Below are 27,839 nucleotides of genomic sequence, written 5' to 3' on the forward strand. Positions count from 1 at the left end.
CCGGGCGGGCCCGCCGCCACAGCGGGCCCAGCCGTGCAGGGCCCCGGGCCGAGCCCCCCGGTGAAGGCAGCGGCGAGCCCCTTCCTCCCCCCTCGCCCCGGGGCACCGGGCGGGTGCCGCCGAGCAGCCCCCCCCGGCGGTGTGCCAGCCCCCGCGGGCCGGCCCCGGCCCCCAGCAGCGTGTGAGCCCCAGCCCCCAGCAGCGTGTGCGGGCGCCCCCGCCGGGCCCTCACTCCTGGCCGGGGCTGGGCTTGATCAGGCCGTAAGCCACCGCCTGCGCCAGGCTCTCCTTGGCCGCCTGGGCCACGCGCGGCTTGTCCTTGTCCTTGGCGAGCACCGAGAGGATCTCCAGTGTCTCGCTGGCGATGAGCTGCTCCGCCACCTCCCGCTCGGCCGCCATCATGTTCATCACCACCACGGCCCCGCGGTGCTGCAGCTCCGCGCTGGGGCTCAGCAGCAGGGCCTGCAGGATCTCCAGCCAGTGCGCCGTCTGCGGGGGCGGCGGGGCCGCGCTCAGCCCCGCAGCCCCGATGGCCCCCCCGACCCCGACACCCCCAGCCCTGTCTAAGACGCAGGCTGAGGTCAGGACAGGTTGCTCCGTCTCCTGGGGCCAGCGCTGGGACACGGCTCCAGGACGCCAGGGGAGGGAAGGGGGACGCTGGGGGCTGGCCCAGGGGGTCCCGGGTGCCCCCGCCCCACCACTGGGCACTCACCACCTGGGGGATCCGCTTGCAGATGGGAGGGTGCAGGGCAGTCAGCATGGCCAGCGTCCCCGAGGCCGCGCGCCGCAGCTTCTCGTCCTCCTCCCCGCTGTACAGGACCATCAGCTTCAGCCGGTCGCTGCCCTCGGCCAGGAACAGCTCCTGCACCTGCAGAGGAGCAGGGGACTGGGTGCGGGGGGCTGGGAGCCCAGCGCAGACGCCCAGCGCGCCCCGGCCCGGCCCCCACCTCCTTGCTCATGGCCATGTTGCACATGCACTCCGTTGCAGCCAGCCGGATCAGCTCGTGCTCCTCAAACATGTACCCCTCGATCATGGGCACAGCCTTCTCCTTCAGGATCTTCTGCCTGCGGCGGGGCGTGGGTGAGCGCTCCCTGCCCAGGGCAGCACGCCTCCGGGCCAGACAGGGACAGGTCCCCTCTGTCCCCCCACCCGGTCCAGCTCTGCCCTGGCCCCACCACCCCTACCGCAGCCTCTCGCTGATGCCAGCCAGGTTGGTTAATGCCATCAGCCCCTCGAAGTTCTCCAGACCCGTGCGCTGAAGGTGCAGAAGGCTTACTAAGGGCCGGACCACCTCGTAGATCTGCGGAGACAGCAGTGCAGGGCTTGAACCCTGAGCGAGGGGCAGGGACTCCGCACCCCGTGGAGCAGAGGGTGCAGGGAGCTCTGAGCCCAGCCTAAAGGCAGAGCTGCCGTGGTCAGGCCTAGGTCACCAGGCCTTTGTGGGGAACACCAAGGGTCTTGCCACCTCCTGCTCCCCAGGGAAGGGCAAAGCCATGCGGGCAGTTCCTGCGGTGCAGATCCCGCCTCGGATCACCAGTCCTGTGGCCTTTAGCTCCAGGGCTGCCGAGCCCTTTCCCGGTGGGCGAGGAGGAGCGGAAGCCCACCTGATCCCAGACGCTGCACGCAGGGACCGGGGCAGCCCCTCCTCACGCTGCTCAGCCCCACGCCTCCCCAGAGCAGGCACACGGCGGGGCGAGCCCCTGCTGCAGCCCCGTCCCCACTGCTGCTCCCACACAAGCCCCCGCGCGGCCCCGACCGCCCGCACAGGGCCCCTGCTTGGCAGACCCGTCCCCGCAGCGGCGACGCTCACCCGCTCTCCGGGGAAGGCCATCTCTGGGTTGGAGGTGATAGTGATCTTCGCCAGGGCCTGAGCTGCCTTGGTCTGCCCCACCTCGGTGCCCTCCAGGGACAGCGGGATGAGAGCCTGCAGACGGAGACACAGCAGCCAGTCCTGCAGCCAGGGCACAGCAGCCCCCGCTTCCCCAAGCCTCGTGTACGAGGGAGCCGGTGTGGTCCCCGGCCAAACCACAGCCACCCCCCCAGAGCCCCAGCCCTGCCCAGAGCCCCACCGCCTGGCGCAGGCCAGCAGCACAGCGAGGCCCGTCCCCTCACCTTGCCTCCTCCTTGTGCAACCACACTGCCCCGGTCCTCTGCCTCCTCCACCAGCGCCAGGAACACCCTGGGGGCAAACGGGAGCAGCTGGAGTCGGGGACCTGCCACAGCGGGTCCCAACAGCACCCAGACACCTGCAGTGGGCCCAGGCTGTACCAGACTCCCGGACATCCCCTTTCTGCTCCTAGAAGCTTGCGTTCACCACAGGCACGTACGTTCGCCGGCAGGACACCAGCAGCCTCAGAACCCAGCTCCCTCCCTGCCGCCCCCCTACACACCCGTACCTGGAGATCAGCTCCCGGCAGGAGTTGGTGAGCGCCGGGTTCTCGCTCTTCACCATGCAGGCCAGAGCTGACACCACGCCGGCCGCCAGCAGCTTCCGCACCCGGCGCTTCACAAAGTCCGGCTTGTCCTGTCCCAGAGGCAGGGTCACCACTCGGCTCGGTGGCATCAGCCTGCCGCCTGCTGCCATCCACTGCGAGGTCTCTGACCCTGAAGGCCCCAAGGACACCCTGTCCCCACTCAGGACCCCGGGCTCAGTCCCCCCACGCGCTCTCCCCCAGGGCCAGCGCTCCCGGCAGCTCCTGAGAAGGGCCGTGCCCCGCTCACCTTGGGGTGCTGCTCCGGAATGTGCTGCTTGGCGTACTTGGCCAGCTCCAGCATCTGGGGGTCCGGCTCCTCGTGGTCGTAGCTGTTGGTGCAGTTCACTAGCGTGGAGGCGACCGCGTAGAGCACGCTCCTGTCCTCCGACTGCAGCAGTAACGGGACACCCATCACACCCACGGTGGAGAGGACAGGCCAGGGCTCGAGCACCGCTGGGCCCCTGCGCGCAGCCCAGCCCCGCAGCGCGAGCCCCACATCCCCTCCGGCACGTCTCCCCAGTGCCAGGGTGCCCACCACTCAGGGCCCCCGCCGCAGCGCTGGGCACGCACCTTGGCCAGGCGGAACATGGCCTGCATCGCCGCCTTGTCCTCCACAAACTCCTCCTTGACGTCCGCATCGAAGGTGAGGTAGGCCAGGCCCTCCACCGCCCAGCGCCGCGTGCCCGCGTCGATCGTCTCATTGCAGAGCCACCTGGGAGACGGGCCCCGTGAGCCCAGGCTGCGGGGCACCCTGCCCGGCGCGCCCCCGCCCCGCACCCGGCAGCACTCACTTGCGGCACTGCTTGGCCAGTTTCATCGTGGAGCCCTCGGCAAACTGCTTCATGCTGAAGTCGGTGCCTCCGGCGGATCCCAGCTTGCAGAGCCCCTGCAGCCAGGAGCAGAGCGTCAGAGCAGGGATGGCCACGGTCACCCCGAGGCGCCTGTGAGACCCCCCAGCAGGGAGGGGACACTGCTGCGGACCCACGGGCCCTGCGGCCACAGCCCACCCAGCACCACCCAAGGGCTCGGCACAGCCGCTCCTCCCGTCCCGCCACGCTCACCACCAGCGCCCGGATGCGGATGCTGTCCCTCTCGCTGTGCTTGTAGATCTCCTTGAGCAGGCTGACGCCGTTGGCGGTGATGAAGGAGGCGCGCTTGGCCTTGTCGGCAGCGTGGATCAGCGCCTCCACCGCCACCAGCTGGTGGGCCTCGCAGACGGAGGCGCAGAGGGACAGCACGCTGTCCATGATCCCCTCCAGCTCCAGCACCCTGTTCCCAGCATCCGAGGGGCCCTGCAGCAGGCACGACACCGTCTGGATGGCCCGCAGCTTCCCGGCCAGCTCGTGCCCCTCGAACCAGCTCCTGCAGGGGAAGACCACCAGGAGGGATAAGGCTGATCCCACCCACCGCCTCCAGCCACGCGCAGCCCCACCTGCTGAACCCCAACGCAGCAGGTCCCTGGTGGGTCTGCAATCTGCTTTTATCACGAAGAGCAAGAAGGTCTGGGGACAGGGGTGCTGCTGCTTCCCCAGAAGGCTGCTGGCTGTGTGAGGCTGAACCCCCCCTCCGCCCCCAGGGACGCCCAGGCTCACCTCACGTAGTCCTCGCACAAGTGGTGGAAGTTTTCCCTCTCAGCATCGCATTTCAGGTCGTCGTAAAGTTTGCTCAGCAGAACCGAGGCGCTCATCCGGCTGTTCTCCGTCACGGGCAGGCTGCCCGGGGTGCCGCACACCGTACTTCCCACCTCCAGGATCTTCTTCAGGCCTAGGAGAACGCGAGGTCAGGCACCCCGGCGAGGAGCAAAATGGGGTGCACAGGCAGAGCCGAGGCGCACGGCACCCCGAGGCAGAGAGGCGCGATGCCCCAGCGGGACGCTGCAAGCTGTTCTGCTCACCCTGGTCGATCACCCAGAGGCTCATGCTGTTGTTGGTCTCCTTCGGGGACTTCCTGGGCACCACCTTGATGAGCAGGTTGAGGGCGTTGTCACGGCCGTGCGCAGAGGCCCCTTCCAGCACTAGCAGCTCCAGCAGGTGCTTGATCAGCAGCTTCAGGTCCTTGGAGGAATCTTCCAGAAGAGACGGTGGCCAGCAGTCAGTGCCCTGGGCAGAGATCTCACCCCCGCCGTGCTAAGGCTGGCAGGAGATGCTGCCATGACCAGGGGCTCCTGCCTCCCAGCTCAACCTCATATTAACCCCGGAGCAGAGCCCCGGCCCTGCGGCAGGGAGCGGTGACGAGGCGGGCAGCGGGAGAAGAACCCGCTGCAGCTCAGCGCCTCTCCAGGGTGCTCTCCCCACCCCACCCCACCCCACCCCACCCCACGCCAGCCGGGGCAGCAGGCACTCACCCAGCACCACCGCATCCTCCTTGCCACGGAAGTCCTTCTGCAGCCCCTCCTTCAGGGAATCGAACATCACGTGCAGAAGGCTGCAGGCAGCCAGGGAAACCTGCTCGTGCTCCACACCCAGCACCGCTGAGAGACGAGGGGCCCCCAGCTCTGCCAGGATGGCCATGGTCTGCAGGTACAAGCACAACCGTCTGCTGGAGACTTCAGGGAAACCTTAGTGCTTCCCAGCACCTTCTCAGCTCGGTTCCCTGTCACAACAAGGCTGTCACAAACTCAGGCCCGGCAGCTGACAGCTCAGAGCTCCTCTGCTCAGCAGGGCTGCAGCCAGCCGCAGGCAGCAACGCTTCCCTGCCTGTCACACTTCGCAGCCTCCCCGACATCGCTTCCCCTGTGCCAGGCCCGGTCACGCAGGAGAGCTGGGCTACGGCAGGACCTACCCGGGAGCGGTGGCCAGAGCACAGCCCCGTCAGGGTGCGCAGGGCCGCCAGCATCAGGTCAGCCTTGGCCGTGTCGAGCAGCTGCATCAGCAGCCGCACGCCATCGCTTTGGAAGATTTTCTCTGCTCCGGCTTCCTCTCGCGCCAGCACAATCAGGTTCTGCGCAGCCTGGGAAAGGAGAGTCACGTCTAGGTCACCTGCCCACCAGAACGCAGCCCACCAGAACGCAGGGAACCTCCCCAGCAGGAGCTGGCTGGGCAGCCAGCGCAGCCGCAGGCACCTGCCTTCCGCCCCCAATTTCCAGGGAGCACGTTCTGCTGGTGGGAAGCCCGGCCTCGCCTGGGCAGCACCCTTCAGCCAGCAATGCGGACCTGGGAATATCGTTCCTCCCCTCCCGGCCCTCCAGCCGAGCCGTGCTGCCCTCCGCTCCCCAAGGCTCAGACCTTTTGCTTCTTGTCCGCATCCTTTTCTTCAGGATCCAACAAGATCTGGAACATCTGCTCTACCTTCGAGTCCGTGCAGGACATGGTCTTCATCTGCGACAGAGCAGAAAGAGCAGCTCAGCCCTCACTGCTTCCCTGAGCCCACCACACCCATAGGGTGGCCACAGCAGCCCCCACCCCCCACGCTGCCTCCCCGCTCACCTTCTCGTGCATGCTGCTCCCCAGGGCACGCAGGGCCTCCTGGAAGGCCTTGTTCTTGGGCTCCAGGCTCACGCACCGCTGCAGGTCACTGACAGCCTGGTCCAGGCGGCCCAGCTTCTGCAGCGCCTGGCTCCGGCGGAACAGTGCCTTCATGTCCCGACCATCGGCTTCAATGGCTGCGGATGAGCGGGGGATCGATCGCAAAGCCCCTGGGCTGCTCCGGTCTGCCCAGACAGGCAGCGCACAGAGGCCGGTCCCCTGCCAGCCACCACTGACCTTTAGATGCATCAGCCTCTGCCTTGGCGTAGTCCTCCTGCGGAGAGAGAGCGGGTGAGAGGGAAACGCCTGACAGGCTGCCCACGCAGGCCTCACTCAGCCCAGCCTGCTGTGGGCAGAGGTAGCGCCTGCCGCTTTAGAGAGAAAAGCAGGGAAAGGACCGTGGGGTCTGAGGATGGGAACAGTGTCACTGAGGACAGTGAGCCAGCCCAGTAGGACACCCCGTCCTTCCCGGAGCACAACCCCCACGGGCTCCCCGCAGAGCCCTAGGGTCCCCTGAGGCTTTTCAAGTGCTCCCGGTCTACTCGAGGCCCTGAAGTTCCTCGTGTTCCCCCTCGCCTCAGAGACGGTTCCAGGCGGGAGATCAGAAATGCCGTGACTGCCCGGGGAACAGCCCCAGGCGTGGACGAGGGTGCCCTGCCCTGGCCCTGACAGCCCACCCGGGAGGCGGGGCAGCGGGCAGGGCCAGGAGAAAAGGCGAGCAGAGAAAACACCAGACAGCGCCCTGCCCGGGGACCGACAGCGCCCTGCCCGGGGACCGACAGGCGGCTGGCGAAGGCCGAGGGGCCGGGGCGGCTGCCGGCAGCGCAGCCCCAGCAGGCCGGGCCGGCCGGGCAGGTTCCCGCCGTGACGCGCCCGCCCCGCTCTCACCAGCTTCAGGTAGCAGGCGGCCCGGTTGCGGTGCAGCACGGCTCGCTCCGGCTCGGCGTCGCAGAGGCTCAGCGCCTCCGTGTAGGCAGCGAGGGCCGCGGCGTGGTCCCCCGCCTGGAAGAGCGCGTTGCCCCGCTCCCGCAGCTGCCCCGCCGTCACCTGCCGACGGGCACCGGCTGGGACACGCGCGCCGGGGGGCTGGGCACGGCCCTCACCCCCCACGGGCGGCTGCCCCGGGGACGGGCCCCGGACAGGGCCCCTGGGACGGGGCCCCGCCGCCCCCGGCTGCCCCGGGACGGGCCCTGCGCACCGGGCCCCATCACACCGGGCCCGGGCCCGGGCCCGGGCCCGGGCCCGACAGCCGCAGCAGCCGCAGCAGCCGCGCCGCGCCGCCCTGCCCTGCCCTGCCCTGCCCTGCCCTCCCCTCCCGTCCCGTCCCGTCCCGTCCCGTCCCGTCCCGTCCCGCCCCCTCCCCGTCCCGGTACCGGTACCGGCAGCCCCGGCCCGCCGGGCCCTCGCTCACCGCCTCCTCCTCCATCGCGTCCCTCTCGCCGCGCCCGTGACGTCACCGCCGATCGCCCGGGGAACCCGGACGCCACCGCCCGTGTCACGTGACGGGTCGGTGACGGAAGGGGCGGGGCGGGCGGGAGCCTCCAGCGCCGCCCCGCGGCCCGGCGGTGCCGGCACCGGCCACGTGCGGCCTCGTGGTGCGTCCCCGCGCGTCCCCCGCGCCCCCGGGCGGGGACCCCCGGCCCAGCGGGTGCCGCCCCCAGCCCCCCCCCCCCCCCCCCCCGCGGCCCCCCCTCAGCAGGCCCGGCCCGGGAGCCTCGGGCCGGGGGCACCGTGGGGCGGCGGCGGGAGCCCCCCGGGGGCGCGGGCTCGGCGGGGCGGCCGGGAGCGGGGCTGGCGTCTCCCCGGGGGGCCACAGGGCGGGCGGCAGGCGCGGGGCAGGAGGCGGCCGAGGCGGCAGCGCCGGGTCCGGCAGAAGTGGAAGAGGTCGACGGCCATGAGCAGGAGGACGAGGAGCCCGTAGAGCCCCACGAAGGGCAGGGCCAGCGGGTCCCTGCGGGGGGGCACCTCAGGAGGGGGCAGCCACGGCCCCACCGCGCCCCTGCGCCAGGGAGGGCCCGGCCGGGGCCGGCTCCGGGCCCCAGGGGCGACGCCACGCCGGCCCCCGGAGCCCCTGCCGCCACCCCCCCGCCGCCTCCTCGGCACCGCAGCCCCAGCCCCGCTCACCGGAGGAGGCCCGGGCCGGCCAGGCTGGAGAGGTTCACCCCGGTGAGGGCCTGCAGGGCCAGCTGGGAGCAGCAGGACTTGAGGGCGCGGGGGCCGGGGCGGCAGCAGTAGCGGTGGCCGGGCGGGTCGGTCAGGCGCGGGCAGTAGAAGCCGGGGTGGTAGCGGCCGTCGGGGCTCGCGTAGCCCTCGCAGAGGTGCAGGTTCTGCACCGAGACTGCAGCGAGGAGCGGGCGCTCGGTGAGTGCCGGGGCTCAGCCCCCGCCGCGGGGTGCCACAAAGCCCGTGAACGGGGCACGCGCCGGGCTTCGCGCCTGCGTCGAGGCGAGTCGGCGTGCCGGCAGCCGGTGCGGTGCCGGTGGGACGGGCTGTCAGCTCCCCCGGCGAGGAGCCTTCCTCAGCCCCAGCGGGGATGGGCCGGGCCGGGAGTGCCCCAGCCCCGTGGGGCCTCGCCACCGCGGCACTGGTGCCCTGGCTCAGCCCTCAGGGTGGGCTCAGGTCAGGGCTGGGCTCCAGCCCGACGGGCAGCACTGGCCCAGCGCAGCCCCACCCAGCACTGCCTGCTGGTGGCCCTGGCCCCACGTGCGCCGTGACCTCCAGCGCTCGCCATCGCCCCGGCAAGGGCAAACACGGGCGAGGAGCGTGATGGCGGCAGAGGGGAGGGGAAAGCCCCCAGGCCAGCCCCGATCTCCCCGTGCTGACCCCCCTCCCTGTTCCCCGCCGCCCCACGGGGACAGCACTGCTCATCTCACAGACGTGCTGCAGTGGGACCGGCCCGGCACCACCACGCCCGGGCCACCATCCCCGGCGCAGACCACCGCCTCCCGGCACAGACCCCCCGGCCTCCATCAGGGGCCATCAGGGAGCAGCCAACAAGGGACGAGGCCCCAGCAGGGACAGGGAGGACAGGTTCAGGGAGCAGGAGGAGCGAGAGCGGGGCCGTACCTGTTCCGAGGAGGCTGGGGCACAGAGCCGTGGCGAGGAGCAGCCGGAGCAGGAGCCCACCCAGCATCTTCCCTGCCGACCCTGGGCAGAGGCGGCTGTGGCTCCAGCGGAGGCAGAAACCACAGCCCCTCCTGCTCCCGCCTCCATCACGGCCCATCAAGAGCCGCTTGGAGCCATTAGAGCCTCCTGCACTCGCTGCCCGCTCCGCAGGGACCGGGGCGGGAGGCGGGAGCATCGTTAATGAGCTTCTCGGGGGCCAAGTCTGGGACGGGAGGTGCCTTCCCCACCCTGCAGCGGGGCACCGGCCGCCGGGTCCGTGGGCCCCGCTTGGGCACCTCAGCCCCTCTGGGGATCCCGGCGTTGCGGGCGAGGGCCGCCGGCCAGGCTGGGGCGCGGGGCGAGCGCCTGGCCCCGGGGCTGAGGGCAGGCGGGCTGTGCCGCAGCCCCTCAGCGGCCCAGCCCCGGCGGGCAACGGGCCCCGCGCCAGCAGCCTGGCCCCCCGCCAGCCACGCCATTAGCCAGGCTCCGGCAGAGCCGCTGGTGGCACGCTGTGCCGGCGCAGGACCGCGGTCCCCTGCTCCCCAGCGCGGCCCCGCAGCGTGCTCGCACCCCCAGCCGTGCACCGGGCCCGGGGTCCTGCCCCGCCACGCTGCCTTGTGCCAGGCCGTCCCTGGGGCGGTGCGAGGGGCTGAGCTGCCGGGGCTGGGCCATGCTGGCTCCACGCGCTCTGCCCGCTCTCGGGGCGTGCGGAGCCACGGCCGAGCCCGTGGGCTGCGGGCTGTGCCGGAGGCTGTGCGGGGAACTGAGACAAAGCTCAGCCAGCACCCCCTCCTCACCCAGCCCTCCCTACGGCCCTCTCCGCTGGCACCCGTCCCGGTAATTAGCCCCGGGGGGCCAGGGGAGCGCAGCAGCCCCTGCGGTCCCCACAGCAACCGGGAGGATGCTCCTGGTGACGTGGCTTCCTGCAGCCCTGGGGGACCCCCTGCAGACCGGCCGGCCGGGCTCCTCGGGCACCAGAGCATCGCCGCCGGCCGAGGGCTTTGCACCGGCTCCGTCTCAGCCTGCTCGGGGCAGCCGGGCACGGCTGGCAGCGTCCCGCGGCCCTGCGCACGGGAGCAGGGTCTGGCTCCCCAGCAGCTGCAGGCGTTTCAGCCCCGGTGCCAGGAGGCTGCTGCGCCAGGCGCTCGCCCCAGCAGCGCAGGGGAGCACGTGCGGGTGCTGCAGCAGACCGTGTCCCCCCATCCCCTCCCTGCTGGGCCGGGCCCCCTTCCTGGGGCGGCAGGGGGTCCCCAGTGACTGTCAGCGCCTGCCCCCGGCCGCTGGCAGCCAGAGCTCAACGGAGACCGGGCTGCCACGCTCACACGGAGCACGGCCGGGCCTGGCCGTGCCACCGGCCTCTCACGCGTGCCCGGGGCCCCACGCCCGGCCCAGCCCCGGGAGCACCGGCAGGGCAGGGACCCCACGGAGCAGGGAGTGGCACAGCCCCGGCAGCCCGCCCAGCACACCCAGACTGGCCCTGGCCACAGCTCCGAGTCTGCCTCCCTGCTGCCTCGGCGTGCCGCCCCATCTCCCCACGGAGCGCCGTTCCCATTCCCCCACGCAAGCAGCGTGCGAATCACAAACCAGACACAGACCAAGGCCCTCTGAAACAGCCTCGTGTTTCCTATAAGCTCCAGGCGAGCTCAGTCTCCAGTCCACAGCACCTCCCGGCCAGCTACCCCAACCGCGCCAGGCTCCTGGCAGCCCCCGTGCTGCCCCGCGGGTCGGGGGGAGCCCAGTACGGGCCCCTGCCCCGAGACGCTGGGGTGGGCACCCTCCCGGGCAGCCGTGCGAACGCAGCAGGGCAACTGTGCCCATCCTGCCGGCCGCGGCAGAGCCCGGCCCGCTGCCCCCACCAGCCGTGCTCTGCTCAGAGCAGTGCCCGGCCCGTGGCCTCTATGCCCAGGCAGCATCCGGCAGCCTCTGCACAGCCCTGCCACAGCAGTTCACTTCTGAAATCTATCTGAGAACACAGGACTAATAAATTAGAAGGCAGCAGCCTTTGCAAGTCCGGCACCTCCTGCCCAGCGCCCGCCTGCCTGCCACAGGCCCGCTGGCCCAGCCTCTTCCAGGCCGTGCTGGTGCTGCTGGGCTCAGCAGCTGCTCCCACACTGCCCAGCCAGTCTGCTCCTCTCCCGCTCCAGGAGACACTACCCCAGGCGGATGCGGAAAGTGGCAATCTCCATGGGGTCCAGGCGGACGTTGGTGCTGTTGGAGGCTGCGCCCAGTGGGTACATCAAGGTCAGCGAGGTGGGCTGCAGGGAGCCCAGCTCCAGCCCCTGGAACAGGCTGCTCAGGGCCAGCTAGGGAGAGAGGAGGGAGAAGGGCGGGCGGCCCAGGTGAGCGGGACGTGGCGCCTGGCAGTGCGGCACGGTGCACGGGGCAGCCCCGCACGCGCTGTGCCAGCAGCCGCTTCGCAGGCCCCCCACGGCGCCCAGGGCACCACGCTGGCCCAGCCCAGCCCAGGCTCCGTCCTTCCTCGCTGGGCGATGAGGGCTCACGGAAGGCTCCAGACCCGCTTCGTGAGAAACCAACGTCCTCCAGCTTTGCCTGGGCAAGGGGCAGAGCGGGGCCGCGTGCCGTACCATGGCACTCTTGACCAGCCACCGCTTCCGGGACGCTGGTGCCGGGGGACCTGGGGGCCCCCTCCAGCCCCCATCCTGGCTCGGCACGAGCACGGGAGTCAGGCGTGGCGTCAGATGTGCCGGGGGCCCCGGCCCGGCTCTGACCCAGCGGCGGGTGGAAGCGGCAGCCCGGTCTTACCTTGCCCTGGCTGGTGGTGCAGTTAAACCCCAGGTTCTTGGCCTCCAGGCTGCAGTCAAAGCCTTTGCGGTGCAGGATCAGGGCTGCCTCGGCCGAGGGTAGCGAGTCATCCTGCCGGGGAGCCAGCGTGTGAGGTGCAGTGCTGGGGACAGCAGGCGCGAGACCCCCCGAGCGTCCTGCTGCCCCCGGGCCGTGCCCGCCCCGCTCACGGGGCGCAGCTCACCTCTGCCTGCAGCATCCGCAGGTTAAGGATGTGAAAGTCGCAGGGGAGCGTGGTGGAAAGGGGCATGAATGAGCGCAGGGCTGGCGGGGCCGGCTTCTCCTGGGCCACGGGCATGACCAGGGCCTCGGCATTCAGGTGCATGGAGGTGATGTGGCTCAGCAGGGAGGGGAAGCTGATCGGGCGGCCATCCTGCACGGGCCAAAGAGCACGCGGGTCAGCGCAGGCCAGGGGAGCGGCAGGGCCAGGCAGAGCCCGGACAGGGCCCGTGGGGCCTCCCGCTCCTTGCGGCCTCTCCAGCGGCGCCCGGAGAACAGGCACCCGCCAGCACAGGGCACCCAGAGCTGCGCCCACCCAAGCACGACCCCCTCCCCAGCACCCAAACAGGGAGGGCGGCTGCCAGCCAGGCAGCCTGCAGGGACCCCGGCTAGCTGACGGTCAGACTACGGGCCTGCTACAGGGCCTGGCTAGGCTAGTCGCTAGCAGCTAGTGCACGAGACAGAGACGGCGGGGCCAGGCCGGCCGTTACCTCTGGGCTGCCACTCCTGGCGCCGGGGAAGCCCAAGGCTTTAAACATGGAGGCCAGTTTGGAAAAGAAGCTGGAGCTCTGAATGGGTGACATGGCGTACGCACAGAGAGCGGTGAGGGGACGGGACGAGAACACCGTGATTACGAGGGCAGCGCGGCTCTGCACCCCGTCTGTGGGACAGACGCCGGTCCGTGGTCCCACCCTCCCCACGCCCCAGTGCTCCAGGCACGGCCCGGCCCTGCGCAGTGCCGGCGCGATGGCCGGGGGAGCCACGGGACAGCAGGGGAGGAGACCCTGCACCCGGGCGCACGCGCGGCTCTCTGCAGACGCCTCCGCCCTGCTCCGTCCAGGGCAGGGCCGGGCTCTCTGGGCGAGCGGCACCGTGCCCGACCCCAGTCCCGTGGCCTCACAGCCCACACACCTTGTTGGCAGTGGCGCGGCGCTCCAGGAGGAGGCGGAACCGGTTGCAGGTCCGCTTGTTGTCCTTCAGCCCTTGGCCCAGGCCCCGGTTGTCATCCTGCATGAGGCGTCGGTCCAGGATCACCTCCAGCTGGCCTGCAGAGAGCGGGTCCCAGCGCCCCGGGCTTTAACACGAGCCAGCCGCCCCGCACGGCCCCTCCGCTGCCGAGCAGGGAAGCGCTCCCACAGGACCGGGGGCAGCCAGGGACCCCCAGAGACAGCAGGACCAGGGCACCCCGCGCCCAGCCCGCAGCCCCCTCCTCCCCAGCGTCCCCCCGCGCCCAGCCCGCAGCCCCCTCCTCCCCAGCGTCCCGCACCGAGGGCAGCCCCGGCTCTGCGGCAGGCCCCCCCAGGAACAGCCCCGCGGCCCCGGCGGGGCGGGCTCACCGCTGCCGAGGCTGGAGACCCCCAGGGCCTGGGCTGTGTGCAGCGTCAGGCGGCTCTGCGTGTCCTGGATGTAGGCCATGGTGGGCATGGGGTAGAAGTTGGCCTGCAGCGGCAGCTTCCGCTGGTACCTGCGGGGCTGGATCTGCCGAGGGACAGAGGTGAGCGGCTGGAGGTGGCTCCCGCAGTGCCCGGTGCCTGGTGGCAGGGCACCGTCCCCTCGTGGGCAGCTGCTGTCCCTTCCCAGGCTGCCGGATACCTGGAAACCATTGAGGTCCGTGAAGAAGGCGTCATCGCTCTCGATGTCAGTGCTGAAGCGCAGGGCCAGCTCCTTGTTGATGTGGTCACGGATGTCCACCAGGCAAGACACGTCCAGGGACAGGCCCTCCACCCCTGCGGGCAGGTAGTGAGGGGCTGGGCCCCACGGGCAGCATCGCCCAGCGCCCCTGGGCCGGCGACCTCCCCGGCACAGCCTCACGTTGTCTCACCTGGCACGTTGTAAAGCCGCACCACGGTCTGGACATGCTGGTAGTAACTGGCGACCTCTGAGAAGAGGGGTCCCTCTGTCACCCGCACCACTGGGGGGTCCTTGGGGGCATAGGGCTGTGGGGGAAGGAGGGCTGCGCTGAGGCTGCTGCCTGCAGGACTGCCACGTGGCCGCGGGCACGGCTGCCAGCCGGCTCTCGGAGGCAGCCCCCGTACCTTGGCCTCGCCGTCGGGCAGAAAGAGATAGGCTCCGCTTTTGTCCTTGGAGGTCCTGGTGCCGTAGACGAGGAACTCACTGCTCACCCTCTGCTCCCGCTCCTCCCCAGCTCGGCGGATGCTCTGCGGGGCGTGGGCCAGCACAGCGGTGAGCACGCCTTGCACGAGGCGGCGCTGTGTCCCCCTCCCCTCCTCCGCCCCCACGCCACCCGTCAGACCCCTGCACTCGCCTGCAGCAGGCCCGAGCGTCCTGAGAAGCAGGCCTGCAGGTGCTGGTTCTCCAGGCAGAAGTCGTCGGCGGTGGCCGGGAAGACGTGCACAGGTACGGCCTCCTGCTTGCGCACGGGCGAGTCCCGGCCATGCAGGTACAGGCGCACAGAGGACTTCAGCGCGGCGTGGCCGTCGAAGGACTTGTGCAGCTGCAGCACGCGCAGCCCCAGCGCAGGCAGGCGGGCCAGGACCGACACCTGCGGGCAGCACGGAGACCTGAGCCAGCCCCTCCGCAGGAGGGCAGCCGGCACGCGGGGACCTGCTGGCTGCTGGCGGGGCAAAGCCCCCGGCTCGGTGCTTCCAGGGCCTCTGCTGAGGGGGGACGTGCGTGGGGGCCTGGGGGTTCGCGAGCGGCGGGAGCTTGTGTTGGGATGCGGGGACGCTTGTTGCCACAGAGGAGGGCTCACGGGGCGTCCCTGCCACGGGGGCAGCGTGCGAGGACGGGAGGCTGGCCCGCAGGGGCTGTGCAGGCTGAGGATGGGGGCAGGCAGCGGCACCAGGGCACCCCGTACCTGGTAGACGTCGGGCACTGTGTCAGTGGCGGAGCCCCAGTGCGCGCTGAGCTGGGAAGGCAGGGGCTGCCCCTCCTCGGAGAGCACACGCACATGCGGGGAGTCCACCAGCACCGGCAAGACGCTCAGGCGCTCCTGCTCCAGCGGGTTGAACACCACCAGGAACCTGCCGGCGGGGTCACACAGGGATGGCCACCCCAGCCCCACGGCGTCCCGGGTGCCCCGTGCCCCGCACCACCCACGGGTCCCGTGCACCCACCCACCGAGTCCCAGGTACCCCCCCCACGGCCCCACAAGCCCCGAGAGCGAGGCAGGCAGCCCCTACCGGGGTGAGGCGTCCAGTTTGACAACCGTTCTCTCCGGAAGCGAGTCCTGGCTGGGGCGAGTGTCGTCCTGGGGAGAGGGGCAGTCAGAGCCGGGGTGCGCCCGCCACCCCCGCCAGCCGGGCCCAGGGACACAGGCACAGGCTGGGACCCTTCCCCAGGCCCCCCCCGGCCCCGAGCGGGCAGGCGGTGCTGTGCTCCCTGGGGGCACGGGGACAGCTGCCCCAGCATGGCCCAGCGTGCCGGGGCGCGGGGAGCCGTGGGGCAGGGTGCTGCTCACCATGCTGAGGAAGGGTGCAGCGGGGTCGTGGCGGTAGGCGTCCTTGTCCCCCAGCACGAGGTAATGCGCAGCATTGATGATGACGTGCTTGAGGTTCGTGAGAGAGTGGAGCAGCCTGAGGCACAGGCAGAGTGAGCCACCCGGACGCTGTCCCAACGTCCCCCCAACGCTCTCCACCTCCCCCCGGGAGAGGGGCCCCACAGGACGCCCACACCCAGCCATGCTCCCAGCCCCGTGCCCACCAGCCCCCGTCCGACACAGGCCCCTCAGGGCCGCGCCCTGGCCCCCTGCACGCACCGGACTCCATAGTCAACCGCCACGGCCTCCTTGGCGGTGCCGGTGATGGCATCGTGGTGCTGGAAGAGGCCCAGGTTGCGGCGGGCGTTGCTCAGCAGGGCGTAGTCGGAGAGCGGGTACCTGCCGTCGGCGCCAGCGCGGCGGGCGTGGGCGAGCGCCAGGCTGTACAGGATCTCTGCCCCCCTGCGCAGGGACGGGGTCACCGAGGGTCCCTGCCCTGGCACCCCAACGCTCCGGGCCGAGCAGCGCCAGGACGGAGGGCAGAGGGGGAGCAGCCAGCCCAGCCTGCCCTCGCGCCGACGGTGCCCGGCCCGCGCACTCTCCACGCGCAGGGGCCTGGCCTCGGGGAGGGCAGGCGGGGGGCACGTGCTGCGGCTTGGCACTGCCTGGGCCGAGCCTGGGCCCCCCCAGCGCGTCGGTGGCCGGGCGCAGACCGGGGGACTGCCGGGGCTCCCGGGTGCTGCCCGGCCGACCCTTGCCCGTGCCCCCTGCACGCAACCCCTGCCCCAGGCCCAGCCCGATTCCCCTCACCGGAGGTGGGCCTCCAGCACCCGGTCCAGGCTCTTGTAGAAAGGCCGGGAGGTGTAGTAGCCTGTCCAGTAGTGATCCTCCCGGTCCGCGTAGGAGAAGAAATCCCCACTCAGCACCGGGAACCCAGGCGGCTTCATCCCCGGCACGATGCCCACCTTCTTGTACAGAGCGTCAAAGTAGTCGGAGAGCGTCCCAAACTGCGCCTGCGGGACGGCACGCGCGGCCCTGAGCGCCACGGGGAGCCGCTGCGGCTCCCGCGGCCGGGGGCTCCCACCACCCCTCCCAGCACTGCCCGCCCTCCGACTGGGCTCTGCGCGTGGCCTCCCCACAACCTCTGCGGGTGGGGCCCTGCTCCCCCCGGCCCCCCGCGCTGCCCCGGACCTCCCTGCACGTACCTGGACGTGGAGGTTGGGCCGGGAGTTGAGGAAGTCGAAGATGCGCTGGTAGTTGAGGAACTGGGCGTCCCATTCCTGTGGCTTGTCGTAGCGGAAATCGTCTCCCAGGGGCACCAGCAGCACCTTGCTGCGGTACAGCTTGGACTTCTTGCGGTACTGGTCCAGCAGCAGCTGGGCTCTGCCATGGGGGGCCAGGGCGTGAGGCTGGCTCCTGGACAGGGCCGTGGGGCTTGGAGCCGCTTGCCCCTGCAGCACTCACCGCTCCGCCACATTGGCATCGGTGATGGCTCGGGGAGGCACCTTCCACGGGCAGTTGATCCGTCCACCCGGCAGGCGCTTGAAGTCGAACTGGCAGCAGATCTTGGGGTCTGGCCCGCAGGTGTGGGGCACGTCGTAGCTGTAGAAGGGCATCATGTGGCAGAAGATGTCGGTGCTGGCGTCCGGGTCTGCGGGACCAAGGGCAGATAAGCAGCAGCGACGGCTCTCCCTTGCCTATCCCCAAGCAGGGGTGCCCACGGGCACGTGGGCGTGGGGACGGCTGCTGGGGCAGAGCAGACCTGGCGCACAGGCTCACCCGCTTGGAGCCCAGAGAGCACAGCAGCCTCCCCCGGAGCGCCGGGCACAGAGGGGAGTCACCCTGGGGCTGTCCCGCAGGGCAAAACCGCTGCAGGGCAGAGCCATCGCCTCCCGGCGTTCGGCTCGCCGTCTGCACGGGAAAGCGGTCGGTAGCTGTTCCCGGCTGCCACCCGCCCCGGCAGGGCCCCCTCTGCGGTCGCCTCCCTAGCAGCCCCTCACCCCACGTCTGTCTCCACATGAACTCCAGGTTCTGGGTGGCAGCAAAGTGCTTCTTGATGGCGTAGTGCACGCGCTGGATGAGCATGCCCGTCAGGTTGGAGCGCTTCAGCAGGTAGGGCATGGTGGAGCTGTGCCCAAAGGGGTCGACGGCCCAGCCCGACCGGGGCGTCACGCCTAGGGGTGCAGAGACCCGTCAGCCCCGCACCGGGCCCGGCAGCACCTCCCGCGAGCAGGCTCCTGCCAGGGATGGGGGTGCCCGCTGGCGCGCCAAGCGGGCCCCCAACCAGCACCCTGCCCCTCCTGCCCCGCGTCCCACCCAGCTCTCACCGATGTTCTTCTCCAACCACTGGTGCCCCTCAATCAGCTGGTCGATCATGGCAAAGTAGTGGGAATTGGCCTCGTCGGGCATCACCCAGCCACCCGTCACCATCTCCAGCTGCCCGTTGCCAACCAGCCTGCAAGGGGGACACACGAGATGTGACCAGCTCGGGGCAGAGCCCTGTGGCAGAGCCCTGTGGCAGAGCCTCGCCCCATCTTGGAGCCACCCGGGTCCAACCCGCAGCCTCCGCAACCACGCGCAGCCCCAGACAGACATCCCTCCGTGGCACCGCGCTGGCCGAGGCCCCAACCAGAGCCCGTCCCCACACAGGCCAACACCTTCCACTGTGCCCTGCAGCCCACGTTCCCTCTGTCCTCCAGCCCCGGCCCTCCCGGGGCAGGGGGGCTGACAAGGGGGCCTTCTCCCACCACACAGTCCTGCTCTTCAGGTCTCCCACCCCCTAAGGGTGCCCTGGGCCTTGCAAGGCGCTGGCACCGCCCGGGCTCTGCGGCAGTGCTCGGGGTTACAGTGACGAGAGGGAGTTTCCCAGCTCCGTGAGCGCAGGGAGCTGCGCAGGGTGAGACCTGCCTCCCCCGGCTCCTCAGGCCCCCGACGCAGAGGCCCCGGTGCTGGCAGCACCCTGGCTCTCGCTGCACGCTGCCGCGGCTTTGACATCTCGTGGCACCGAGCGGTTGCTGGCAGTGCCAGGGCACCCCACGGTGAGCAGCGCGGAGCCCACGGATGCTGCACTGCAGCCAGGGCAGCCTTCATCTCCCCAGGGCCCTTCCCTCGTGCACCCCGTGCCCACAGCTGGCGTGCCCCCCGCAGCGCCCTGCCTCTGGGCAGGGACCACGCTGGGCACCGGGGCCAGGCGGGTGGCCCTACCTCCGCACCGCAGCCCGCTTCTGGGCGCTGATGTTGTCCCACCACTTGGAAAAGAAGGAGATCTCGGACCAGATGAAGCGCCGGCGCGGGTCCTCCTGCATCTTCAGCACCATGCTGTTGAGGATGTGCTGCGTCTGGTCGTAGTAGTACTTGTCGAAGGTCTTGATCCAGCCTGCCAGCACACGTGGGGGGTCAGTGCGGGGCAGCAGCGGCTGGGCTAGCCCTTCCCCTCCCCTGCCCGCCTTCGCCTGCTGCTCACCCGGGTCGTTGTGGGAGTGCGGCACCACAAACACCTGCAGGGGCTCAGTGTCCCACTCGTTGGGCTCATAGGTGATATCGAAGCCCTGCTTCCACACGCCGCCGTCCTGGTTGTCAAAGGGCAGCAGGGAGTACACGGCCAGCATCTGCCAGGTGGGAGACAGGGCTCAGGGTAGACACCGGATTGAGAGACCCCCGGCAGGGTAGGGCCAGGACCCCACGGACGCCCTGGTACGGACCCCCTCGCACTAGCAGAGATGGGCCCTGAGCTGCCGGGCTGAGACGCCGGCCCCTCACCTGCAGGTCTGGGCTCTGGCCCTTGCCCCCCAGGGCGAACTGGCAGTCCTGTGGGGAGACGGAGAGGAAGCTCGGGCGACTCTCGGGGGGCAGCACCCAGGAGCCATTGGGCGTGTGGTGGGGCAGCACCGGCTGCCCCTCCGCGTGGGCCGTCAGCTCCAGCACCGAGTCCTTGATGTGGCTGATGATCTCGTGGTTCTCCTCCAGCAGCTGCTCCAGCTGCTCAATGCGGTTCTGCAGCACCGAGATCTGGCTCTGGGGACGCAGACGCCACGGTGAGAGCCTCCGGTGCCCTTTGCCAGGCGGGTCCCGTCCCCCACATGCACTGACACCAGCGGGGAACAAGCCGCGGGCCAGGCAACCGAACGGCCTCAGGCTGTGCTGGCCGGCCCTCGAGCCCCGGCCCGCTTGCCCGCTCTCCCATCCCGCAGCCCTGCCGCTCACCCTGGGGAAGTTGCCCCCGCTCTGGTGGCGTGTGGGGTCGTGCTGCACCCGGTCCAGCATCAAGTAGAGGGAGAAGACAGCCACGCAGAAGATGGCAGCTCCACACACTGTCACCTGCTTCTTCAGCTTCATCCCGGAGGACGGCGGGGACAGACCTGCACCGGGGCAGAGCGGCACCGCTGTCCCTGCCAGCCCAGCCCCGGGGCCGGGGCCGAGAACGGGACGGGCGCAGGGGCCGGACGGGGCGCCAGGAGAGAGGGGCCGGGGGGGGCCGGGGGGGCACGGGGGGGACGGTGCCTCCTGCCCTCGCCCTGGGCTGAGCCCTGCCGGGGGACCCGGGGTCGGGCAGCCCAGCCCGGTGCTCCCGTGCCCTGCCCACCCCGTGCCTACCTGCCCACCGCCGCCCCTCACCGCGGCCGCCCTCCTCCTCCTCCTCCTCCTGGGCCCCCCCGCGTCCTAATTCGCTTAATCCGGCGCCGGGTATTTATAGCCCGGGCTGGAGCGGTGCCGGCGGGCGGCTCGGGCCCAGGGGCGCCTCAGGCCCGGCCGCCGCGGGGCTGGGGCTGGGGCTGGGGCTGGGGCTGGGGCTGGGGCTGGGGCTGGGGCTGGGGCTGGGGCTGGGGGCGGGGGCCGGGAGCAGTCGGGGCCAACCGCGCCCGGAGCAGGCCGCGGCGGCCCCGCCGAGCCGGGCAGCCCGGGGCCTCTGCGCCGCGGCCCGGCGCGGGGAGGGGAGCGGGCCGGGCCGGGCCAGGGCCGGGCCAGGGCCGGGGAGGGCCGAGGCCGGGGAGGGCCGGGGCCGCCCACCCTGGGACGGCTCCGGGGGCGCGGCCGCTCCGCTCTTACCCTGGGCGGCTCCGCGGCCCGGCCCGGCTCCTCACATCGCCCGCCCCGGGCCCGCCGGCTGCCGCGGCCGGGATGGGCCAGGCCCCGCCCGCCGCCCCGCCCGCCCGGCCCCGGGCCCGGCCCCGGCCCCGCCGCCCGCCCGCCCCGCCGGGAGGTGGCTCCGCCGGGCAGCGCAGGGGGGCGGCCGCTGGGGCGGGACCGAGCCGGGCCGGGACCCCGAGCTCCCGGGGCCGAGCTGGCCCCACCGTAGCGCCGGGGACCGCCCCGGCCGGGACCCCCGCAGCCCCGGGGCCAGGCCCCGGCATCCCGCATCAGCCCCGGGGCCCGGCCCGGCCGCGACCCCCATAGCCCCGGGACGGGCTTGGCCATCCCCCCCTCGCCGCGGGGACGCACCCGGACACACCCCATAGCCCCGGGCCGCGGGGCCGCGGTGTCGGGGGGCCGGGGTCCGTCCCGGTGCGCGTGGCCCCGCTGGCTCCCACGGGGCTGCACCCCCCGCAGCCCCCACAGACGCGGTGCTGCAGAGCTCGTTTCTTTATTACACCGGATCAAGCCTGGCAGGAGCCGTGGGTGCCGCGTCCCCGGGGCGTGCGGGAGCCCCCTGCCCCGGGCTGGGGAGGGGGCACAGCCGCGTCCGGCCGCCCTGCAGCACCCGCTTCGCAGGCAGGCCCTGCCCGAGGGATGGGTGCTGCGGCAGGATGGATCCGGGGCACACGGTGCTGTCCTGAGTGGGGCCGGCGGGGCCCTGCCCTCGGCCCGGCGCTCCCCGTCACCGGTGCCTCTTGCGGATGGCGATGAGGTCCTGGTGGATGGTGCCGAAGCTGGGCCGCTTGCGGGGGTCGTACTCCCAGCACCGCTGCATCAGCCGGTACACCTCCTCGGGGCACTGCTCAGGGGGGTCCAGCCGCACGCCTGGGGGCGGCAGGGATGGGGACATGGCAGCCCGGGCCACTGGCCCCTCGCTCCCCACAGCCCCGTCCTGCCTGTTCCGTGGGCACGGCTCCACGGCACACCCGCGGTGCTGGGCCCACGACCCCGCAGCGGCCCTCGAGAGCCGGACCCCGGCCAGGTCCCTTACCCTGCTCCACCGCCTCTCGCGTCTGCTGGTTGCTGAGGTTGGTGTAGGGGATGGCGCCCAGGCTGAAGGCTTCCCACAGCAGGATCCCGAAGCTCCAGACATCACTCTCGGAGCTGTATCGGCCTGGGGACATGGGGTGGGACAGATGCTGGTGGCTGGGGACACCCGTGGCACCGCTGCCCTGGCCGTGCCCACGCTCATGAGGGCTGGGGTGTCCCAGCTCCCTCTGCCTCCCTCCCTGGGACCAGGCGCGCGGGCGCAGGACGGTGTGCCCCGGACTCCTAGCTCCCAGCTGTGCCGCGGGGCTGCCAGGCCGGACCCAGCTCCATCCCGTACCATAATTGAGTGCTTCGGGGGCGGTCCACTTGACGGGGATCTGCTTCATCCCCCCCGTGGAGGCGTAGACACCATCCTCCTCCTCCCGCGACATCCCGAAGTCACTGATCTTCAGGATGTTCTTCTCCGTCACCAGGCAGTTGCGAGCGGCCAGGTCCCTGGGATGGCCCAGAGCCGTCAGCCGCACGCCCGGGTGTCCCCAGGGACCTCTGCCCGGCACGGGACGGGGGCAGTGAGGCTCCGGGGTTCCCCCTGCCCGGCACCCACCCGTGCTGCCGGAGCCCACCTATGGATGCAGTGCTTGCTCTCCAGGTACTCCATGCCGGCAGCAGCGTTCTCCGTCATCTTGATCAGCTCCTTCACCCGCAGGTGGGGCCCCTCGCTGCGCAGGAAGCTCAGGAAGTCCCCCCCTGCACCCAGGATTGCAGAGCTGGCGGGCGGCTGCCCTGGCACGCCGTGGCAAGCTTGCGCACGCATGCACCGGCTGCCCCGGCAGCGCGGGAGCTGCAGGACGGGGCCGCTCACCCTGCACGAGCTCCATGACGATGTAAATGGGCTGCTTCTGGGTGCAGACACCAATGAGCCGGACGATGTTCGGGTGGTTGTACTGCTTGAGGATCCTGTGGGGACAAGGACAGGCGCTGTGAGCACAGGGGGGCCCGGCTGCCCCCGGCACAGGCCACCTCCGTGCTGTCCCCAGGACGCTCTGCCTGGCCAGCCCAGGAGCACAGCCCTCGGCACAAGGATGCTGCAGTCCCAGCGGGGTTTGAACAGCCCCAAGTCCCAAGGACGGACAGACGGGCCGGGACAAGGGTGACGGCTGCACAGACCTGGCTTCCTGCAGGAACTTGGCCTTGAGCTCGGGCGGGAGGGTTTCTCGGCAGGATTTCACAGCCACGGGGGTGTTGTCGGCACGCAGCCGGCCGCTGAACACCTCCCCAAAGTTACCCTGCCGAGAGACATGGGTGCCCAGCTTGCCGCGGCGTGGTCCGAGGCAACCCCTGCCCTCCCGCAGACCCCACGCAGGCAGGGACCAGAGCGCCCCGACTCACCCGGCCGATGCGGTCTCCCAGCAGCACATCTTCGTGGTTGAGCACCCATTTGTCCTGCAGCGAGCGGACACTGAAGGCAGTGAGCCGTCCCCCAGCCCACCCCAGGCCCACATCCCCCCCGCCCCTGCAGCTCCCTCTCACGCAGCCCCGGAAGGGGGTCCCCAGCCCCCAGCCCCCCCCCAGGGCTGCGTCACCACCTCTGGCCAGAGAAGCAGGCTTGGGGCTCCCAGCCCAGCCGTGGGCAGGAGAAGGGGCCTGGCAGGACTCGTCCCCCTCCCCACTGCCTGCCGTCACCTTGGGCACAGCCCGGGCCAGGACGATCCCGCTCTTCCGGGTGATGGGCTGCTGGCTCTGGAGGAGGTGCTCAATGAGCAGTGGGATGGTGGGGAAGCCTTCCCCCTCCAGCCGGTACATGTTCTGCGGGGAGGAGAGGCTGAGGGGTTGTGCCCGCACGCACGTACGGGTGTGCTCGTGAGGGCTGGCGCGCATGGGTGCGCACGCATGCGCACGGTGCAGGACACGCGTGCGCACTGGGCACAGCAAGCACGCGTAAGCGGGATTTCACACGCGCGACGCAGGGCTCACACCACACGCTCCACGCTCGTGCGAGGACGGGCGCGCGCAGCTCGTGCCGTACACGCGCGTCCTGTGCGCTCACGCCAGGGCCCCGTGGCTGCAGAGCCAGGAGCCGTGGCCCGGCGGGGACCCCTGCCTGCCTGCGCACGGCCACCCCGGCTGTCTCTCCCTGCCTGCGGTCACTCACGTCGGCAGCCTGGATGATGAAGTGCCGGGGCTGCCCGTCCCACAGCACGCTGAGCACGTACTCCTGCTTGCCCTGGCTCTCTCGCACCAGGAAGTCCCCGCTGCAGCTCAGCAGCTCCTGCACCTCCGAGCGCGGGATGGCCCCGTGGTACCAGACCTGCTGGCACAGCGGCTTCTGCACCTCCGGGATCAGGGGCACGGGGGGCGGCAGCTGGATGGAGACAGGGGTGAGCCCCCCCGTGCCCCCAGGGCCGCGCCAGAGGCGGGGGCCGCAGCGGCGCCTGGAAGCTGTGCCCGGGGCAGGGTGCGGCAGGCGGGGAGCAGAGACTGGAGGGGCTGGAGCACGGAGGGGAGGGGGCTGTAGGGCTGGAGAGGAGAGGGCAGGGGGGCCGAGGGGCCGGGAGGCTCAGCAAGGAGGCCCAGCAAGGCTCCGCAAGCCGAGCAGGAGGGCAGGGTGGCTGGAGGTGCCCGGGGACTCACCAAGTACTTGGGGCTGAAGATGCCTGAGATGTGGTTCTTGAGGGTCTCCAGCGCGGTGGCCCCGCTCCGCTCCTGCTCCTGGGGGGAGGCGTGAGCTGGGTGCTGGGCGGGGGGCGATCCGAGCCCGACGTGGCCCGGCCCTGCAGCTCCCGGGGCGCAGCGGGGCAGGACTCACCACGGAGGAGACCGACTGCTGGTCCTCCTGCAGAGGCAGGGCGGGCAGGGGCTCCCCGGTGCCCAGCTCTGCCAGCTTCCCGGCCAGCAGGTCCCGCTGCGCCCGCAGCTTGGCCTGGGTGCAGAGGCAGCCCTCGAGCTGCTGCTGCGCCTCCTGCAGCCCCTGCCGCTTGCCCAGCAAGTGCACCCTGGGGACGGGACAGGGCGGTCAGCCTCCGCCGCCCCCGGCCCCTCGCCCCCCGCCCGCCACACCTCACCGCTCCCCGGGGCTCCGGCCCTGCTCCTCGCCCTGGATCTCTGCCTGCAGCTCCCGCACCCGCTGCTCCTTGCTGCTCACGGCCTCCGTGGTGGCCGCCAGCTCCTCCTCGACCGACGTCAGGCTGCGAGAGACACAGGTGCCGGACGGTGCTGAGCTGCGCCGCTGGCGGCGGCAGCCCCCGCCCACGGCCCAGCCCCGCTCACGAGTGCTGGACGCTCTCGACGGTCAGTTCGTTCAGCTGCAGCTGCCCCGGCGCCAGGCTCTCCGTCTCCTCCAGCAAGCTCTCGTCAAAGGACACGGCCGGTGGCACCTCAGAGCCGTACCTGCAGGCACCCAGCGCGGCTCTGCCTCCCACCTGCCCTGGGCCGGCCGCCGGCACCTGCGACCGGCAGGGCCGTGCCCAGCAGAGGGGCTGCGGCCGCGTGGGGCCGTACCTGTGGCTCTGGATGAAGCCGCTGTATTCGGTGGCCGGGTCGATGGCCTGGATGGCACTGGCGATCTCCTGGTGCACGGCCAGCACGTCCTCCTGCACCAGGCTGCTGATGCTGTAGTACTCCCTGAGGATCGCCTTCCTGTGGGGACGCGGGCACTGGGGGCTGCTGAGCTCCTGTGCCCCCCGGCCCAGGGCCCCCGCGGCCAGGTGCCACCACCCCTGCCCCGGCCCTGCCTCCCAGGCCGGCCAGCCCCCGCGTCCCGCCGGCTCGCATCACCGTGAGCGCTGCGGCGACGGGGCAGGGAAGGTGCACGTGGCCGGCGGGACTCCGGCAGGAGGAGGGAGCACCGCCGGCTCCCAGGGGCCACGGGGGTGCCCAGGGACGGGCAGCAGGGCACGGGGCAGCCAGGGCTCTTACAGGACAAGGACCATCTCCTGCTGCAGGCTGTAGAGGGACTGGTGGAGGCTGGGCAGCGCCCGCTGGTAGTGGTGGTGGTGGTGGAGCGTGGCCGCCTGCACGGCCAGCACGTACTGGTTGTGCAGGGCGTAGAGCTTCCAGAGGCTGCGCACGTACTTCTCCTTCGCCTTGTCCCGCTCCTTGTCTGGGGGGAAAGGCCGTGGAAAACACCCACCGCCGCCACGCCGCCGGCCCCGGCGCTGCGGCACGTCCCCCCCGCAGCCAGTGAGGGGCACCCGGGGGGGCCGGGGCAGGGGCCGGGGGGGGCGATGGGGCTGGGAAGGGGGTGTCCGGGGCAGGCGGGGGGGCTGGGGCTGGGGCAGCCACACCACGCTTCCCCGTGCACAGGGTCGGTCCCAACCCACGGCGCGGTGTCCCAGGGCCCATAACCCACGGGACATTCGCCCGGCTCTCCGGGGGCCAGGCTGGGCTCTCCCCGCACCGCCGCCCCTGGAGCCCCCGCCCGGCCCGGGCTGCGCTGGGGGTCCCACGGGTCGTGGGGTGCTCTGGCCATCCCCGACCCGCCGGGGGCTGAGGTGAGCCGGGAGGGGACGCAGCGGGATGGGGCCGGGGCGGGGGCCGCGCCGGCAGGCACCTTTGCTGGCCTCCTGGTACTTGCGCTTGGCCTGGGCACTGTCGCGCGCCAGGCTACGGTACTGCGCCTTCAGCTTCTCCATCTCCTGCTGTGTTGTCTGGGGAGGGAGACGCCGTCAGGGGAGCAGGGCCGGGCCGGGCCCCCTCCCGCCCCACCGGGCCCCGCGTACCCGGGCGTACTCCTGGCTGAGCTGCTGCCACTGCTCGCTGAAGGCCTTGCGGAGCTGCTGCTTGTTGCGGATGAGGAGGCTCAGCTTGGCCAGCGGCCCCGCTGCCAGCTCCTCCGCGTGCCGCCGCAGGATCTGGCTCAGTGCCTCCGTCCGGTTCGCCAGCACCCACCAGGACTGCAGGGACGGGGTGTGACGGACGGCACGGGGATGGCCGTCCTCCGGCACCGCGCTGCACCGGGCTCTGCGGGGCGCGCTCCCGCACCGGGGCGTCCCTACCTCCCCGATCTGGCCGCCGTGGTCGCCGGCGCGGAGCATTCCGCTGCTCTCCTGCTTCTCCAGCTGGGAGAACATGTGGTGGAGCATCCCCGCGTACTCCCGGTCGCTCTTGACGCGCTGCGACATCCACTTCTTCATCAGCTCCAGGAGGCGCAGCTCGCTGTCCTGCAGCCGCAGCAGCGCGCTGTGCCCCTGCGGGCACCACAGCTCCGGCCCGAAGCCCATGGCACCGCCGTCCCGGGCGGGAGGAGGCTGCGGAGCAGCGGCAGATCCTGAGCTGCGGCTGCTGCCCCGCGCCCCGCGCCGCTCGTCGCCGGTGGCAGGGGCCCTTTGCATCTCGCGCTCTCCCACCCCATCGCCCCGTCATCGAGTCGTCGTGCCCAGGCCGGGTGGCGGCGGCGGGGGGCAGAGTCCTTCCTGCCCCACACAATCTGCTTTGCAAAGCGCATTCAAAGCAGGCGGGAGGGCTGAGCGCGCCCCGGGCCCCGCGGCAGCTGGGGCCCGCAGGGACGGTGCCGGGGAGGGGGAAGTGCGGGGTCAAAAACAGCGGCGTCACCCCCGCTGCGCGCGTGGGGCTGCTCCCCCGGGGCCGCGCAGCCGTGGTGCCCCCCGCCTTGGCCGGGGCACCCGCCCCACACGGTCTGGCAGCTCCGGCCCCCTCCTGCTCGTCAACACGGCCACCCCTGTGCCCACAGCAGGGGCAGGCGGCCACGCCGGGATAGGGGAGCTCCCGGAGGCCAGGGCACGGGTGGGGAGCCAGCAGGAGGGGGACAGGGCGCCGAGCCCGGAGGAAGGTGCCAAGCCGGGGTGCATCCCAGTACCCAGGACTCCAGCACGGCCGTTGGGAGCCAACTGGTCCCAGCCGTGGCCCTGGGGGGCCCTGCCCTACAGCAAGGGTGCAGCAGGAGCAGGAGGGTGCTGGGGCTCGTCTCCGCGCAGGGCAGGACGTCCCCTGGCACAGCCCTCGGCCCCGCAGAGGGCCAGGGCCGAGACCCCTCCCTCGCCCCGCAAAGGGGTCCCCTGTCCCTGCCAGCACCCCGCTGGGGCACGGCCCCTCCAACCTGCGTGTGCCGTGAGGTCCCCGCCGCGGGGCTGGCGCTGGCGTCCTCCCGGGGCTGGGGCCGGCGCAGTCTGGTCCTGGTGCAGCTCCGGCTCCTGGGGAGGAACAGGAAACCCAGTGCTGACCATACAGCCATTGCGAGATTTCCTGCGCTTCCT

At 71.9% G+C, this 27,839-nt stretch overlaps 4 protein-coding genes across 5 annotated transcripts; all 4 read right to left on the reverse strand.

Annotated features, from left to right (window-relative positions):
- Positions 1 to 9: 9 nt before the first annotated feature.
- On the reverse strand, positions 10 to 7,497 carry UNC45A (unc-45 myosin chaperone A). The gene is made up of 20 exons (XM_075506527.1): positions 7,351 to 7,497; positions 6,828 to 6,986; positions 6,177 to 6,213; positions 5,901 to 6,076; positions 5,700 to 5,792; positions 5,257 to 5,424; positions 4,820 to 4,988; positions 4,370 to 4,540; positions 4,068 to 4,239; positions 3,537 to 3,837; positions 3,267 to 3,361; positions 3,046 to 3,187; positions 2,723 to 2,863; positions 2,398 to 2,525; positions 2,114 to 2,180; positions 1,812 to 1,925; positions 1,186 to 1,301; positions 948 to 1,065; positions 713 to 868; positions 10 to 489 (listed from the first exon to the last, which is right to left on the reverse strand). The coding sequence occupies exons 1-20, from the start codon at positions 7,363 to 7,365 to the stop codon at positions 229 to 231; spliced, it is 2,799 nt and encodes a 932-aa protein (XP_075362642.1). The 5' UTR covers positions 7,366 to 7,497; the 3' UTR covers positions 10 to 228.
- A 134-nt stretch (positions 7,498 to 7,631) lies between these two features.
- On the reverse strand, positions 7,632 to 9,240 carry LOC142411973 (uncharacterized). The gene is made up of 3 exons (XM_075506633.1): positions 9,006 to 9,240; positions 8,064 to 8,277; positions 7,632 to 7,890 (listed from the first exon to the last, which is right to left on the reverse strand). Exons 1-3 carry the CDS (start codon positions 9,238 to 9,240, stop codon positions 7,632 to 7,634), a joined length of 708 nt encoding a protein of 235 aa, XP_075362748.1.
- Positions 9,241 to 10,629: 1,389 nt separating this feature from the next.
- MAN2A2 (mannosidase alpha class 2A member 2) lies at positions 10,630 to 20,669 on the reverse strand. Its single transcript, XM_075506534.1, has 23 exons — positions 20,551 to 20,669; positions 19,708 to 19,862; positions 19,264 to 19,518; positions 18,968 to 19,112; positions 18,709 to 18,880; positions 17,832 to 17,959; positions 17,505 to 17,678; positions 16,969 to 17,155; positions 16,710 to 16,887; positions 16,315 to 16,517; positions 15,784 to 15,966; positions 15,487 to 15,601; positions 15,209 to 15,276; positions 14,884 to 15,049; positions 14,332 to 14,568; positions 14,102 to 14,224; positions 13,888 to 14,002; positions 13,659 to 13,792; positions 13,403 to 13,544; positions 12,978 to 13,111; positions 12,031 to 12,219; positions 11,808 to 11,918; positions 10,630 to 11,347 (listed from the first exon to the last, which is right to left on the reverse strand). The coding sequence occupies exons 2-23, from the start codon at positions 19,837 to 19,839 to the stop codon at positions 11,195 to 11,197; spliced, it is 3,444 nt and encodes a 1,147-aa protein (XP_075362649.1). The 5' UTR covers positions 19,840 to 19,862; positions 20,551 to 20,669; the 3' UTR covers positions 10,630 to 11,194.
- Positions 20,670 to 21,087: 418 nt separating this feature from the next.
- Positions 21,088 to 27,809, reverse strand: FES (FES proto-oncogene, tyrosine kinase). Of its 2 annotated transcripts, none has more exons than XM_075504221.1 (19): positions 27,687 to 27,809; positions 26,622 to 26,786; positions 26,346 to 26,519; positions 26,177 to 26,273; positions 25,543 to 25,726; positions 25,126 to 25,263; positions 24,895 to 25,014; positions 24,690 to 24,812; positions 24,434 to 24,620; positions 24,259 to 24,336; positions 23,780 to 23,989; positions 23,311 to 23,433; positions 23,017 to 23,070; positions 22,795 to 22,913; positions 22,490 to 22,584; positions 22,251 to 22,374; positions 21,965 to 22,122; positions 21,629 to 21,751; positions 21,088 to 21,462 (listed from the first exon to the last, which is right to left on the reverse strand). In XM_075504221.1, the coding sequence occupies exons 1-19, from the start codon at positions 27,807 to 27,809 to the stop codon at positions 21,320 to 21,322; spliced, it is 2,538 nt and encodes an 845-aa protein (XP_075360336.1). In that variant the 3' UTR covers positions 21,088 to 21,319. The 2 variants fall into 2 exon arrangements, with proteins under 2 accessions (XP_075360336.1, XP_075360337.1); XM_075504222.1 differs by having other exon boundaries at positions 26,622 to 26,873; positions 27,683 to 27,727.
- Between the last annotated feature and the right edge of the window lie 30 nt (positions 27,810 to 27,839).

Source organism: Mycteria americana, chromosome 6 (assembly GCF_035582795.1).
Source record: "Mycteria americana isolate JAX WOST 10 ecotype Jacksonville Zoo and Gardens chromosome 6, USCA_MyAme_1.0, whole genome shotgun sequence".
In the NCBI taxonomy this organism is placed as follows: Eukaryota; Metazoa; Chordata; class Aves; order Ciconiiformes; family Ciconiidae; genus Mycteria; species Mycteria americana.

Bases quoted from the DNA above. Each gene is read 5' to 3' on its own strand.
- UNC45A (XM_075506527.1), bottom strand. The intron at 3,188-3,266 runs GTGAGTGCTGCC...CCCGTCTCCCAG, and splicing joins CTGGCCAAGCAGTGCCGCAA to GTGGCTCTGCAATGAGACGA. The intron at 2,181-2,397 runs GTACGGGTGTGT...GTTTGCCCCCAG, and splicing joins TGCCGGGAGCTGATCTCCAG to GGTGTTCCTGGCGCTGGTGG.
- MAN2A2 (XM_075506534.1), bottom strand. From the start codon at position 19,839: ATGAAGCTGAAGAAGCAGGTGACAGTGTGTGGAGCTGCCATCTTCTGC. The intron at 16,518-16,709 runs GTACGTGCAGGG...GCCGTCCCGCAG, and splicing joins GGCCCAACCTCCACGTCCAG to GCGCAGTTTGGGACGCTCTC. The intron at 12,220-12,977 runs GTGTGTGGGCTG...TGGCCCGTGCAG, and splicing joins GCCGCGCCACTGCCAACAAG to GATGGCCGCCCGATCAGCTT.
- FES (XM_075504221.1), bottom strand. From the start codon at position 27,809: ATGGTCAGCACTGGGTTTCCTGTTCCTCCCCAGGAGCCGGAGCTGCAC. The intron at 26,787-27,686 runs GCAGGTTGGAGG...CTGCGGCTGCAG, and splicing joins GCGGGGACCTCACGGCACAC to GACAGCGAGCTGCGCCTCCT. The intron at 24,621-24,689 runs GTGAGGTGTGGC...TCCCGTCCCCAG, and splicing joins GGCCGGAGCCCCGGGGAGCG to GGTGCACTTGCTGGGCAAGC.
- LOC142411973 (XM_075506633.1), bottom strand. From the start codon at position 9,240: ATGCTCCCGCCTCCCGCCCCGGTCCCTGCGGAGCGGGCAGCGAGTGCA. The intron at 8,278-9,005 runs GTACGGCCCCGC...TCCTCGCTGCAG, and splicing joins CCCCAGCCTCCTCGGAACAG to TCTCGGTGCAGAACCTGCAC. The intron at 7,891-8,063 runs GTGAGCGGGGCT...GCCCCCCCGCAG, and splicing joins GCCGGCCCGGGCCTCCTCCG to GGACCCGCTGGCCCTGCCCT.